Consider the following 13092-nt stretch of genomic DNA (forward strand, 5'->3'; position numbering starts at 1 on the left):
GAGCAAGAGAGGGAAATGCTCAAACAAGGATCAAGAGATGCCGAGAACCATCCTCCGAAGAAGCCAAGTGAAGGTAGGAAGTCAACACATTTCTTGGGTGGGGGGCACCTGACTTTTTCACCAATGCTCCCTATCAGCCACTTTCCTAAAAACACCCGTGTCTCTCTTCTATCTGCCGATGCTCAGAAGCTAAATATCCCTCTTCTTCTTTTTTAAAGAGGGGGAAGAATGTTGCTATTCAGAACGTTGCTATCCAACGCCCTTGGATGCCATAAAAGGTAAGAAAGGGTCATATCCTCCCATTCTGGAGAGCAGGGCTGGGAAGAGGACATTCAGTCCAGCCACAGAAACGAGGGGTGGGCTCACACCTCATATTAATCCACCTCATTGTGTGTGGAGCAAATCAATTGTGCCATTTGGCGTGAGACCATTGATCTGGTATCGGAATCCCTTGACCAATGACTCAGTTCACACCATGGCTTAATCCAAAACCCTAAGAGCATGGGTGAACATCAGATATTGCTCAGGCAGAATAGATTTAAGGTTCAGGCCCAGGAGCCTAAAATTTGGACCTTTTCCCTAGGACCTCAAGAGACGTTGATGTACGTGCTTTGCATCTTAAGCAGAACGGGAACCCAAATGCCTGATTATCTCGCCACGGTGGATGTGGATCCCGAATCTTCCACTTATTGCCAAGTACGAGGATACTCTGGTATTTGGGGTGATGTTGCAAATGCTTGCTTGGTTTCCCTTTCCTTAGGCCTCTCTTTAATATCTTGCATTCCCATTGGGGTCATAAATCATGGAGAATTTATACCAACATGTTCAGACACATTCTCAGTTTGCAAAACACTTGGAAAAGCTCAGCAGCTCCCAGTGTGTTTCTAGTCATTCTGTTCCTCCGTATCTAATGGGTATCCTCACCCAGATTTGCCACTTATGCAAAGACACTTTAACTAGGTGCAGCTGAGGAAGGAAACGTCATGTGAGAGCTGAAGGGAGCTTAAAGGATCTTAGCTGGTACTGCAGTCTCCTATCTATAATGCAATGGGCCTACTCACAGTCCATAAAGGTAGCGGGTGATGCTTAGATGAGTGCTCTTTCATTCACAAATGTGTTGACTTCAGCTCCAGGGTTGGAATGGCTTCTGCGCTTATGCGCAGAGGGTGCATGAGACTGGGAAGAAAAAGGCTGTGAGTTTTAGGCACGTCCGTCTTATTGCTGTCCCGCTTGCCTGTTGGGAGAGGAACCTGTATTCTGTCAGTAACAATCCACAAACAACATGATCTTCCACCAAATAGAAGTATTCCTTCCATTATCTTCTTTTAATGATAATAATAAACCCTTGCGAGGTAGAACCTGGGCAATTGAAAGGAGCTGCGTGTTTACTGGCCAGATGCCCTTCGTATCGCCAATGTGGACTTCAACAGATAGATTCTCACTGTTTCCAGAGAAATACCAAGCAGAAGTAGATCTTTCTACTAACAAAGTTCTATTCTGGAAACCGAGTTCTTCATCCAGATATGAAAATCACAAACTCTTAGGAACAGATGGAGGAATCTATCCTGAACTGATGATGTAAACAATACACATTTCATCTCTGCCTTTCACAACTAGGTTATTCACCGGCTACAAATGCCGTACATTAATGATGAGCTTCACTTCATGGGCTGGAACACTTCCTGCAACACCTTCGGAGACACCAGCAAGACAGGCAACAGGCTGGTCATTCCAGGTTACAACTCTTCGCGGATTTATGTTGTGGACACCGAGACTGACCCCCAAGCTCCCTGCCTGTTCAAGGTAAACTCGTCCAACTTCTTAGGGTGCAAGACAGGGAAATGGCTTGCATAGGTCTCTGTGAGGAAGTGCAAGGGACTTTAAACCTCTGATTATAACCACTTGACCTTTCTATAAGTGACCCAAGCCAAAATATATATCCACAGACATTGGATTAAAAAAAAATGCATACACCCGGTTTTTGTGGTTCTCAAGTCTCTCTACAAAACCGTTGTGTATAGAACGAAAGGAATAAAATAAAAAAATCTTGTTGGTTTTAAATGAAAAGGAAATAAAGTTAACAAAACTTTATGGGGAGCTGCAGGAGGAAGAGAGAGAGGAGACAGAGGTCTATGGGAAAACAAAGAGGCCAAGAAGGAGAATACTATTATGACCATCAAAGGAACATACTGTGGCTGCATGGAGGCTCTGAATGTCTGGAGGTCTGGAGGTACTGTAAGAGTGGATGGGACAGGAGAGAAGGAAGATCTGGAAACATCGACATCAAGGAGTTCGAGAGACAGGGAAATTAATTTAACAACCAGCATACTTGGGATAAGGACACTCTACCCCCCCCCCTTCTTTGAGGAGGGGGGGGAGATATAGAATGACTCTTGACTCTGAACAATCTTTGACTCTACCACTTGAGACCTTGGCTCTTTTGTCATTTGCTGCTGACTGGATCTATTTTAACCAACTGAATTGCTGCATTATTACCTATATTTTATATATTCTATTTTTTCTATTTGCATCTATTATCTTTTTATTAGTATTTTAATCTTAGTATTTTTAATTATAAATTGATTCATATTTTAACTAAATTATTGGGGGGGTGTTTTAGTGATGGATATTTGGGGTGGGTGAAGTGTGTATGGAGCGAATGATTGGTATGGATGGGATGGGTGGGGTCACAGTATGGGTGAGATGAATGGGAATGATGTAAATAATATATTTGGCCTACCTGGCGCTGGAGAGGCAGGAGGGGGAGGGACATCTATCTCTGGGGTGACAGAGGGTCAGGATATTTCAGTGTTGCTTAGGAGAGGCAGATATGGTGGGAGCCACGGAGCTAGCCGTTCCAGGGGAAGGAGGGATCATTGCTTAATAACGATCCCTTGTTCCGGCTCCGTGAGCTCAACCCAGAATACTGGTGACGAGTGTAAGTCTGGCCCTGGGCTCAGGTTGCTGCTACTCAATGCCAGGTCGGTGGTAAATAAAGCTCTCCTCATCCGGGATTTAATCCTGGATGAGGAGGCTGACCTGGCATGTGTAACTGAAACCTGGCTGGGCCCAGAGGGAGGAGTTCCTCTCTCTGAAATTTGCCCAGCCGGGTTTCAGATATGGCATCAACCTCGACCCCGGGGAAGGGGGGGAGGAGTGGCTATTATAGCCAGGAAGAGCCTTTGCCTGGGTAGACTCGTTGCCCCGGAGATTGCGGGTTGCGAGTCCCTCCTGGTGAAGTTGGACTTAGGGGTTCAGGTGGGCTTGTTTCTCACGTACCTGCCTCCCAGCTGCCTTGGCACAAGCCCTGCCTGTGCTACTCGAGGAGGTAGCCGGGCTGGCAGTGGGGTTCCCTAGACTTATTGTCTTGGGGGACCTCAACCTGCCGTCGCTCGGCGAATCCTCTGGACTGGCACAGGAGTTCATGGCCACCATGGCGGCCATGGACCTGACTCAAGTAGTACAGGGTCCGACTCATGAGGGGGGACATGCACCCGACATGGTATTCCTCTCTGAGCAACTGAGTAATGGTCTGAGACTAAGGGGCTTAGAAGTGTTGCCTTTGTCATGGTCAGACCATTTTCTACTGCGGCTTGACTTCCTGGCTCCAATCCTCCCCCGCAGGGAGGCGGAACCGATTAAGTTGTTCTGCCCCAGGCGCCTGATGGATCCAGATGGTTTTCAGAAGGCGCTTGGGGTTCTTCCAGATACATTCGTCCGCAGTTCGGCAGAGTCTCTGGCTGAGGCCTGGAACAAGGCTGCAGCGGAGGCGCTTGACCGAATTGCGCCGCTGCGACCTCTCCGTGGCACTAGACACCGTAGAGCTCCATGGTTCAACGAGGAGCTCCGGGAGTTGAAACGCCAGAAGAGACGTCTAGAGAAGCGATGGAGGAAGAGTAAGTCCGAATCCGATCGAACGCTTGTAAGAGCTCATATTAAGGCTTACAAAGTGGCGCTCAAGGTGGCAAGATGTGCGTATCATGCCGCCTTGATTGCATCGGCAGAATCCTGCCTGGCCGCTCTGTTTAGGGTAACCCGCTCCCTTCTTAACCAGGGAAGAGTTGGGTAGCCCTTGCAGAGTAGGGCCGAGGATTTTAACATGTTTTTCGCTGATAAAATCGCTTGGATCCGAGCGGACCTCGACTCCAATTGTAAAACAGAGTCGACTGACAATGAGTCAGTCGAGGTGACTGGGGCTAAACGTCTTTGTCCATCTGTCTGGGAGGAGTTTGACTTCGGGACACCTGATGAAGTGGACAAGGCCATTGGAGCTGTGAGCTCCGCCACCTGTTTACTGGATCCGTGTCCCTCTTGGTTGGTTTCGGCCAGTCGAGAGGTGACACGGAGCTGGGCCCAGGAGATTGTCAACGCCTCCTTGGGGAGGGCGTCCTTTCTAGCCCTTTATAAGGAGGCACTTGTGCGCCCCCTCCTCAAGAAACCTTCCCTGGACCCAGCCGTGCTTAATAACTACCGTCCAGTCTCCAACCTTCCCTTTATGTGGAAAGTTGTAAAGAAGGTGGTGGCGCTCCAACTCCAGCGGTCCTTGGAAGAAGCCAATTATCTAAGTCCTCAGCATTCTGGATTCAGGCCCGGCTACAGCACGGAAACTGCTTTGGTCGCGTTGATGGATGATCTCTGGCGGGCCCGGGACAGGGGCTTGTCCTCTGTCCTAGTGCTTCTTGACCTCTCAGCGGCTTTCGATACCATCGACCATGGTATCCTTCTGCGCCGGCTGGAGGGGTTGGGAGTGAGAGGCACTGTCCTTCAGTGGTTCTCCTCCTACCTCTCCGGTCGGTCACTGTTGGTGTTAGTGGGGGGTCAGAGGTCGACCTCTAGGTTTCTCCCTTGTGGGCTGCCTCAGGGGTCGGTCCTCTCCCCCCTGCTATTTAACATCTACATGAAACCGCAGGGTGAGATCATCCAAGGGCATGGGGTGAGGTATCATCAATATGCCGATGATATTTAGCTATACATCTCCACCCCATGTCGAGTCAGCGAAGCAGTGGAAGTGATGTGCCGGTGCCTGGAGGCTGTTGGGGCCTGGATGGGTGTCAACAAACTCAAACTCAACCCAGACAAGACGGAGTGGCTGTGGGTCTTGCCTCCCAAGGACAATTCCATCTGTCCGTCCATCACCCTGGGGGGAGAATCATTGACCCCCTCAGAGAGGGTTCGCAACTTGGGCGTCCTCCTCGATCCACAGCTCACATTAGAGAAACATATTTCAGCTGTGGCGAGGGGGGCGTTTGCCCAGGTTCGCCTGGTGCATCAGTTGCGACCCTATCTGGACCGGGAGTCACTGCTCACAGTCACTCATGCCCTCATCACCTCGAGGCTCGACTACTGTAACGCTCTCTACATGGGGCTACCTTTGAAAAGTGTTCGGAAACTTCAGATCGTGCAGAATGCAGCTGCGAGATCAATAATGGGCTTCCCTAAATATGCCCATGTCACACCAACACTCCCCAGTCTGCATTGGTTGCCAATCAGTTTCCGGTCACAATTCAAAGTGTTGGTTATGACCTATAAAGCCCTTCATGGCACCGGACCAGATTACCTCAGGGACAGCCTTCTGCCGCACGAATCCCAGCAGCCAGTTAGGTCCCACAGAGTGGGTCTTCTCCGGGTCCCGTCAACTAAACAATGCCACTTGGCGGGACCCAGGAGAAGAGCCTTCTCTGTGGCGGCCCGGGCCCTCTGGAACCAACTCCCCCCAGAGATTAGAATTGCCCGCACCCTCCTTGCCTTTCGTTAGCTACTTAAAACCCACCTCTGCCGCCAGGCATGGGGGAATTAAGACTTTTTTCTCCCCCTAGGCCGTTACAACTGTATACATGGTATGTTTGTCTGTATGTTTGGTTTTATATTTTAAGGGGTTTTAATTTGCTTTTAGTATTGGATTTTATTGTATATTGTTCATGATTGTTGTTAGCCGCCCCGACTTTTTGGAGAGGGGTGGCATATAAATCGAATTTAAAAATAAATAAATAAATAAAAAGGACCCCACTTTTACAAGATGAATATCTACAGCATAGGATAGTAACCAGTTTACCATTCCCACATCAGCAATTTATTTCAGTGAAGAAAGAAATCCTGACGAATGACCTAATTATACAACAGATGTCACACTAATTTTTAAATCTTTTATTTCACCCTCTCACATTCCTATCAACAACCCCCATGTTTCAATGTCTGCAGGTCGGATATGAAGGTTTTAGATCAAAGCTATTTGAAGAGTTACAAAGAAAAAGAAAAGAAAACTACAGTGCAAGAGTTTTTATTTTCTCTTCCTCTCCACAATCTTGACAGGTGATTGAGCCCAGAGAGGTCTTCTGTAAAACCAAAGGAGCTTCACTACTTGTCCCACACTATCTGGGCAATGCAGAAGTCATGATCAGCTCCATAGGGGACCTATTTGGCAATGGAAAAGGTACCACTCGGGCAGATGTTTTCCAAAAGGGGGTTCAGATTGAGGGACTGTGATGTGGCTCGGAAGATGTTGGGAGAGAAACTTTCTCCACAAACTCCAAAACTTGAAATCTGGATTCTCTTCCAAACTAGTGCCACCTCCTGGACAATTCTGAATGGGGCCAACTACTTTCAGCCTACTCTTCCTGGCAATCACCTACATCTGTTTCAATTCATTTGAACCCCAAACTACAGGCGCATTTATTCTGGTGGATACGGAAACATGGGAAGTGAAGGGTACCTGGAACCGCCCTGGGGATGAGGCTCCACTAGGATTTGACTTCTCGTACAAACCAAGGCATAACGTCCTATTCAGCACTGAAGGGGCGATCCCCAAATTTCTTGATGACGGGCTCAACCCTGAATTTCGGGGGAAAGGTGAGAAGTTGGAACATTACCCAAGCATAAGGTCCAACGGTGCTTAAATCCAGGGAGGTTGGACTCTTACCTAAAGTGGGACCCAAAACTCCGTGTGACAGGATGGCACTGTGGGAGGGGGGTTGGTGGCTACTTACTCCAAACCCTCTCGTCTATCTAGAGCTAGCCCTTCCCCAAGAGGTGGGACCTCAGCTGCTGCTTGGGGGTCTCCAAAATGAGAAAGCCCACCACCCTTCTCAGGAACTGCTTAGTGAAACCTTCACAACCTTCCAAAGACCCTCTGGCAGGAGGCATTCCTTCTCGCCAGAGGTTCTTGAGATGATTCTTCTCCTTTCCTCTGTAGGCATCTTTGGCCGTCGCCTAAACGTGTGGGACTGGTCCACCCACTGCCTCGTTGAGTCCATTGACATGGGGGAGGATTCAGTCCCTGCAACAGTCCGCTTCCTGCACAACCCAGATTCGTCACACGGCTTTGTGAGCTGTTGCTTTGATGGCTCCATGCATCATATTTACAAGAAGGTGATAAGAAGTAGACTTTCTTTCTCTTTTGCCCCCGCCCCCCGTCACCTTTTCCATCAGAAAGAATTGGCATCTGAGGCTTCAGTTCAGAAACAAAGAAATGGGTAAAATGCTGTATTAAAAAGAGTGAATATTACCAATAGTTTTCCACATCACTATGTTCATTAGGTGAATTATGTAGTTATTAAGCAAAACCGGATTTACCCCCTCACTTTAAAAGCGCTGCATGTCCCAACCAACCCTGCGTGTTTTGCAGGATGGGACATGGATCACGGAGAAAGTAATAAAGATTCCAGACAAGAAGGTCACCGGGTGGTATTTACCTGAAATGCAAGGTACATAAATATAGTACAGGAGGGCTTTTCTTTTTTATTTATATCTCAACCCTCTACATTCTTCATGTGTATGAATGAATGTATATGCTGCCCATTTTTCATGATGTTGTGGAGGGCTTACAACATAAAACAATAATATAAAATATTACTATTTGTAAACCTCCATCTTCAAATTAAGGATTTTTAACAGAGAACGGGCTGCGAACAAGCTGAGTCTCTTCATAACTGAAAGTCACTTGCAGCTTTTGGGGAGATGAAAATTCTTGCAAATGTTGCATGCCAGAGAATTAAGCCATCCAACTTTCTTCCTGATCTTATTTCTGAGCACTTTCTATTCTCCAGCGCTTAATGTTCTTTTCATTATCTCATTGGATGACCGTTTCCTGTATATGAGCAACTGGTTTCATGGCGACGTTCGACAGTACGACATCACTGATCCCCACTGCCCTCGGCTATTGGGCCAGGTGAGCTCCTTCTCATTTAAAAGCCTTGGAACGTTTGGGGTCCTTGCACAAGTCCCTTCTTTCCACCATTGGAACCAGGATGTCGTGTTAAGAAAAGCACTAATCCAGCCCTCAGTAATTGGCAAAGAATACACTCTATAAGGAGGCGCTTGTGCGCCCCCTCCTCAAGAAGCCTTCCCTGGACCCAGCCGTACTTAATAATTATCGTCCAGTCTCCAACCTTCCCTTTATGGGGAAGGTTGTTGAGAAGGTGGTGTTGCTCCAGCTCCAGCAGTCCTTGGAAGAAGCCGATTATCTAGGTCCCCAACAGTCGGGTTTCAGGCCCGGTTACAGCATGGAAACTGCTTGGGTCGCATTGATGGATGATCTCTGGTGGGCTCGGGACAGGGTTTATCCTCTGTCCTGGTGATTCTTGACCTCTCAGCAGCTTTCGATACCATCAACCATGGTATCCCTCTGCGCCGGCTGGAGGGGTTGGGAGTGGGAGGTACTGTTCTTCAGTGGTTCTCCTCCTACCTCTCCCGTTGGTCACAGTTGGTGTTAGTGGGGGGTCAGAGGTTGACCCCAAGGTCTCTCCCTTGTGGGGTGCCTCAGGGGTCGGTCCTCTCCCCCCTGCTATTCAATATCTACATGAAACCGCTGGATGAGATCATCCAAGGGCATGGGGTGAGGTATCATCAATACGCTAATGATACCCAGCTTTACATCTCCACCCCATGTCCAATCAACGAAGCAGTGGAAGTGATGTGCCGGTTTCTGGAGGCTGTTGGGGCCTGGATGGGTGTCAACAGACTCAAACTCAACCCTGATAAGACGGAGTGGCTGTGGGTTTTGCCTCCCAAGGACAATTCCATCTGTCCGTCCATCACCCCGGGGGGGGGGATTATTGACCCCCTCAGAGAGGGTCCGCAACTTGGGCGTCCTCCTCGATCCACAGCTCACATTAGAGAAACATCTTTTAGCTGTGATGAGGGGGGCGTTTGCCCAGGTTCACCTGGTGAACCAGTTGCGTCCCTATTTGGACCGGGAGTCACTGCTCACAGTCATTCATGCCCTCATCACCTTGAGGCTCGACTACTGTAATGCTCTCTACTTGGGGCTACCTTTGAAAAGTGTTCGGAAACTTCAGATTGTGCAGAATGCAGCTGCGAGAGCAGTCATGGGCTTTCCCAAAAATGCCCATGTAACACCAACTCTCCGCAGTCTGCATTGGTTGCCGATCAGTTTCCGGTCACAATTCAAAGTGTTGGTTATCACCTATAAAGCCCTTCATGGCACCGGACTAGGGTATCTAAGAGACCGCCTTCTGCCGCACGAATCCCAGCAATGGGTTAGGTCCCACAAAGTGGGCCTTCTCCGGGTCCCGTCAACAAAACAATGTCATTTGGCGGGGCCCAGGGGAAGAGCCATCTCTGTGGCGGCCCCGGCCCTCTGGAACCAACTCCCCCGAGAGATTAGAATTGCCACCACCCTCCTTGTCTTTCGTAAACTCCTTAAAACCCACCTCTGTCGTCAAGCGTGAGGGAACTGAGACATCTCCCCCTGCCTATGTAGTTCTAGTGCATGATATGACTGTATGTATGTTTTTTATATTGGGGTTCCTTGCTTTTAGATTTTTAAATGTATAATTGTTATGTTAGATTTTAATTATTAGATTTGTCAGTATATATTGTTTTTGTCACTGTTGTGAGCCGCCCCGAGTCTGCGGAGAGGGGCAGCATACAAATCTAATAAATAATAATAATAATAATAATAATAATAAATAATAATAATAATAATAATAATAATAGTGTTCAGATGCAGGGCGCTTCCAAATACCATAGTCTGGGCTGAGGATGATTGCAGATTGGGGAAGGGAAAACTGTCCTTTGGCCTGAACTGACCCTTCCTTTGGGTCCTGCAGGTGTTCGTAGGAGGCAGCATCTCCAAAGGTGGGGTGGTGACTGTGATTAAGGATGAAGAGCTCGACTGCCAACCAGATCCCCTCATGATCCAGGTGAGCCTCTGTTTTCTGGGCATCAGCCCTCCCTGGAAATACAGGCAGGTTACACAACTGGATGAACCTATTCTACTTTATTGTGAGGCTACATTAAGAGAATTTTGCATGACTGACATTTCTGAAGCCACTTTTAATAGCTTGATACATTGTATATGTCCTTCCTAAGTTTCCTTCCCTGACTGTTAAGCCACCAGCGGATCCTTCCTTTCGTTTGATTGTTTCCTAGGCAGCATCACTTCTCCTGCTTCCCCAAGGTCATGCGTTACACCGAAAAAATATCCCGTTTTGAGACACTTGCAGGGAAATTGACAAGGAATCATTCTCAGCACAGAACATGGCTTCTTTTCTATGGGACCTCTTGAAAGTCCACAAATAAATCTCGTGCAGCAGATTAGGCTAAGGAACTACTGTATATATAAGCCTCCTTGGATCCCCTAAATTTCTTGACCACTCCTTGCATTTTTTCACCTTAGGGAAGGAGAGTATATGGGGGACCCCAAATGCTCAAGCTCAGTTCGGATGGAAAAAGGCTTTATGTTACCAACAGTCTCTACACACAGTGGGATGAGCAATTTTATCCACAACTATTGAGGTATGAAATCTCTCAACAGACAAAGAACATTCAGACCAAATTTGCAAGGTGGTGGGCTCCCCTCCTTTCTTGTATTGCAAGCCAAATGAATCTTGTCTTTACTTTCTACTACTTTCTCTCTGAATACTTCCTTACTCAGATAACCTTCTTTTCTTCTTCTTTTGCAGTGAAGGCTCAGTCATGCTCCAGATTGACGTAGACACGGAGAACGGGGGTCTCTGTGTGAATCCAGATTTTCTGGTGGATTTCGGAAAGGAGCCGTGGGGTCCCGCTCGTGCGCATGAAATGAGTTACCCTGAAAACTGTACTTCGGACATTAGGGTCTGAGAGATTCCTCTGAGCCTACAAAACTAAGTGCCCTTGTCTGTATTATTTACTCTACTGCTTTCTTTCTCAGGTACACTATATTCTGCATGGTACTGATTTATAACCTCTTTGCCTGGTGCCGAGGCACCTTGGGATTTTTCCTGCCTTTTGGGGAATATAAGGGGAGGGAGTGTCATGTGGGTTGCATCATTTGAAAGCTGCCAGAAGATGACCCGGAGAAACGTCCCTAATCCCATTCTCAGAGCGGCAGATACAATAACATTTTCACACCTCTGGATTGGTTCAATCCACATCTGACTGTTGGGAGCGGTTCTAATTCCATTTATTCTACTTACGTTGCCTGAGATTCTTAGTCTGCTTTTATTTCATCCTACTATCAACCCTGTTCAATAAAAGGTTCCTATTGAAATGTTTCAAGAGTCTTTACTTTCTTGAATAAGGGGGAGAGCTGGATCTTACAGTAGTTTAATCCTGCTGGACAGATTTCCATCTTTGAGGAGGATGGGAACAGAGAAATTGTCATTGCAATAAAGTTTTCTCGAGGTTAACTTTTATTTGAAGATGAGGCTGGCAAAAATTGACCAAGTATATGAATTTTTCTCATTACATTTTAAAAGCCCCTTAATGACCAACACCTTCTCCCAAGTGTTTAGAGAGGAGTGGCTCAAAGTCACCCAGCTTGGCTTCCGTGCCAAAAAGAGGATTAAAATTTATGGTCTCCAGCATCTAATTCACCACCTTTAACAATTACACTACACTGGCATTCTCGTCTACTGTAGTTGAACCACTAAGCATAATTTTCAAAAAATCCTATAGTACCAGCACACTTCCTAAACTATGGTTGAAAGCAATGGTCATTCTCATCGTCCAAAAAGGAAACCCTCCTTTAGTCGATAACTACAGACCAATATCACTATGCTGTGTCCCATGCAAAGTCATGGAATCAATTATAAACCAATCAATTACTCTCCACCAAGAAACTAATAAACTGTTCTCTAACAAACAATTTGGATTCCAAAAAAAACTATCCTGCAACCTGCAGCTCCCCACTGCAAAAACATGTGGACTACTCATCTTGACCAAGGAAAATCAATAGATACGATTTATATTGACTTCTCCAAAGCCTTTGATTCAGTGGTCCATGACAAACTACTCCTAAAACTCAAATCCTATGGCATCTCAGGAGCGCTCCAAAGCTGGATTACAGCATTTCTGTCAAAAAAGCAACAAGTGGTTAAAATAGGAAGCACCATATCTATCCCTGTCCCTGTTAAAAGTGGTGTCCTCCAAGGTAGCGTACTGGGACCAACGATCTTCATTCTCTACATCAATGTGTATTATTGTTTTATTGGACAAAATAAATAAAATAAAATAACATGAAAGGTATTGTTCCAACAGAAGCTCAGCCAACAAGGCAAGGAACCAGTTTCTCACAGCAAAGTCCCAAGCGAGGACTTTTCGCCAAATCCAACAGTATCCAGCCCAGAAGCTGAAGTACCTCAGATGCTGCTTTGTGGTGAGGTCTCACCACTCCTCTCAGCCTTGTGAAGGGTGTATAGAAGACACAAGAAATGTAACACACTTCAGAGTTACCAGATGAGACTGATAAGACACCACGTTGTGTAAAATAATTAGTAACACCACCACATTGTGAGGCGTGGCTGTCTACCTACTATGCAGTTAATACAGAGAGACCGCTTACCTCAACAACCCCAAGTGCGCTCTGGACCCCTCCCTTCCCAGACTAAACCGAGTTGTTCTCTCCTGGCTCCACCTCCCTCTGGATAGACGCCAGAGTGTCTCGCCCCGCACACATGGCATTTTCCTCCGCCAAGCACCACGCAGATTTGCTGGTAAGGGAGATCATGCTGGGGGGGGGGGTGTCTTCCTGGTTGGCGCACCCTGAAGCAGGGAGTTCTCTGTTTTGGAGTGAAAGTGTTGCCTCCTTCTTCAATCATCTTTTGCTTTGTCCTCCGCTTCCTCAATCATCTTTTCATTTTCTTCCTCCTA

At 47.1% G+C, this 13092-nt stretch overlaps 1 protein-coding gene across 1 annotated transcript; it reads left to right on the forward strand.

Annotated features, from left to right (window-relative positions):
* On the forward strand, positions 1–11082 carry LOC139175553 (methanethiol oxidase-like). The gene is made up of 12 exons (XM_070766707.1): positions 1–73; positions 219–278; positions 584–696; positions 1618–1803; positions 6310–6430; positions 6664–6846; positions 7190–7365; positions 7622–7700; positions 8043–8164; positions 10068–10160; positions 10637–10755; positions 10923–11082. Exons 1-12 carry the CDS (start codon positions 16–18, stop codon positions 11080–11082), a joined length of 1470 nt encoding a protein of 489 aa, XP_070622808.1. The 5' UTR covers positions 1–15.
* Positions 11083–13092: the final 2010 nt, after the last annotated feature.

The sequence above is a fragment of the Erythrolamprus reginae genome, chromosome 13, assembly GCF_031021105.1.
Source record: "Erythrolamprus reginae isolate rEryReg1 chromosome 13, rEryReg1.hap1, whole genome shotgun sequence".
NCBI lineage: Eukaryota > Metazoa > Chordata > Lepidosauria > Squamata > Dipsadidae > Erythrolamprus > Erythrolamprus reginae.

Coding starts and splice junctions, on each gene's coding strand:
- LOC139175553 (XM_070766707.1), top strand. CDS start 16: ATGCTCAAACAAGGATCAAGAGATGCCGAGAACCATCCTCCGAAGAAG. Junction 7,701..8,042: donor GTATTTACCTGAAATGCAAG/GTACATAAATAT, acceptor TCTATTCTCCAG/CGCTTAATGTTCTTTTCATT. Junction 10,161..10,636: donor CAGATCCCCTCATGATCCAG/GTGAGCCTCTGT, acceptor TTTTCACCTTAG/GGAAGGAGAGTATATGGGGG.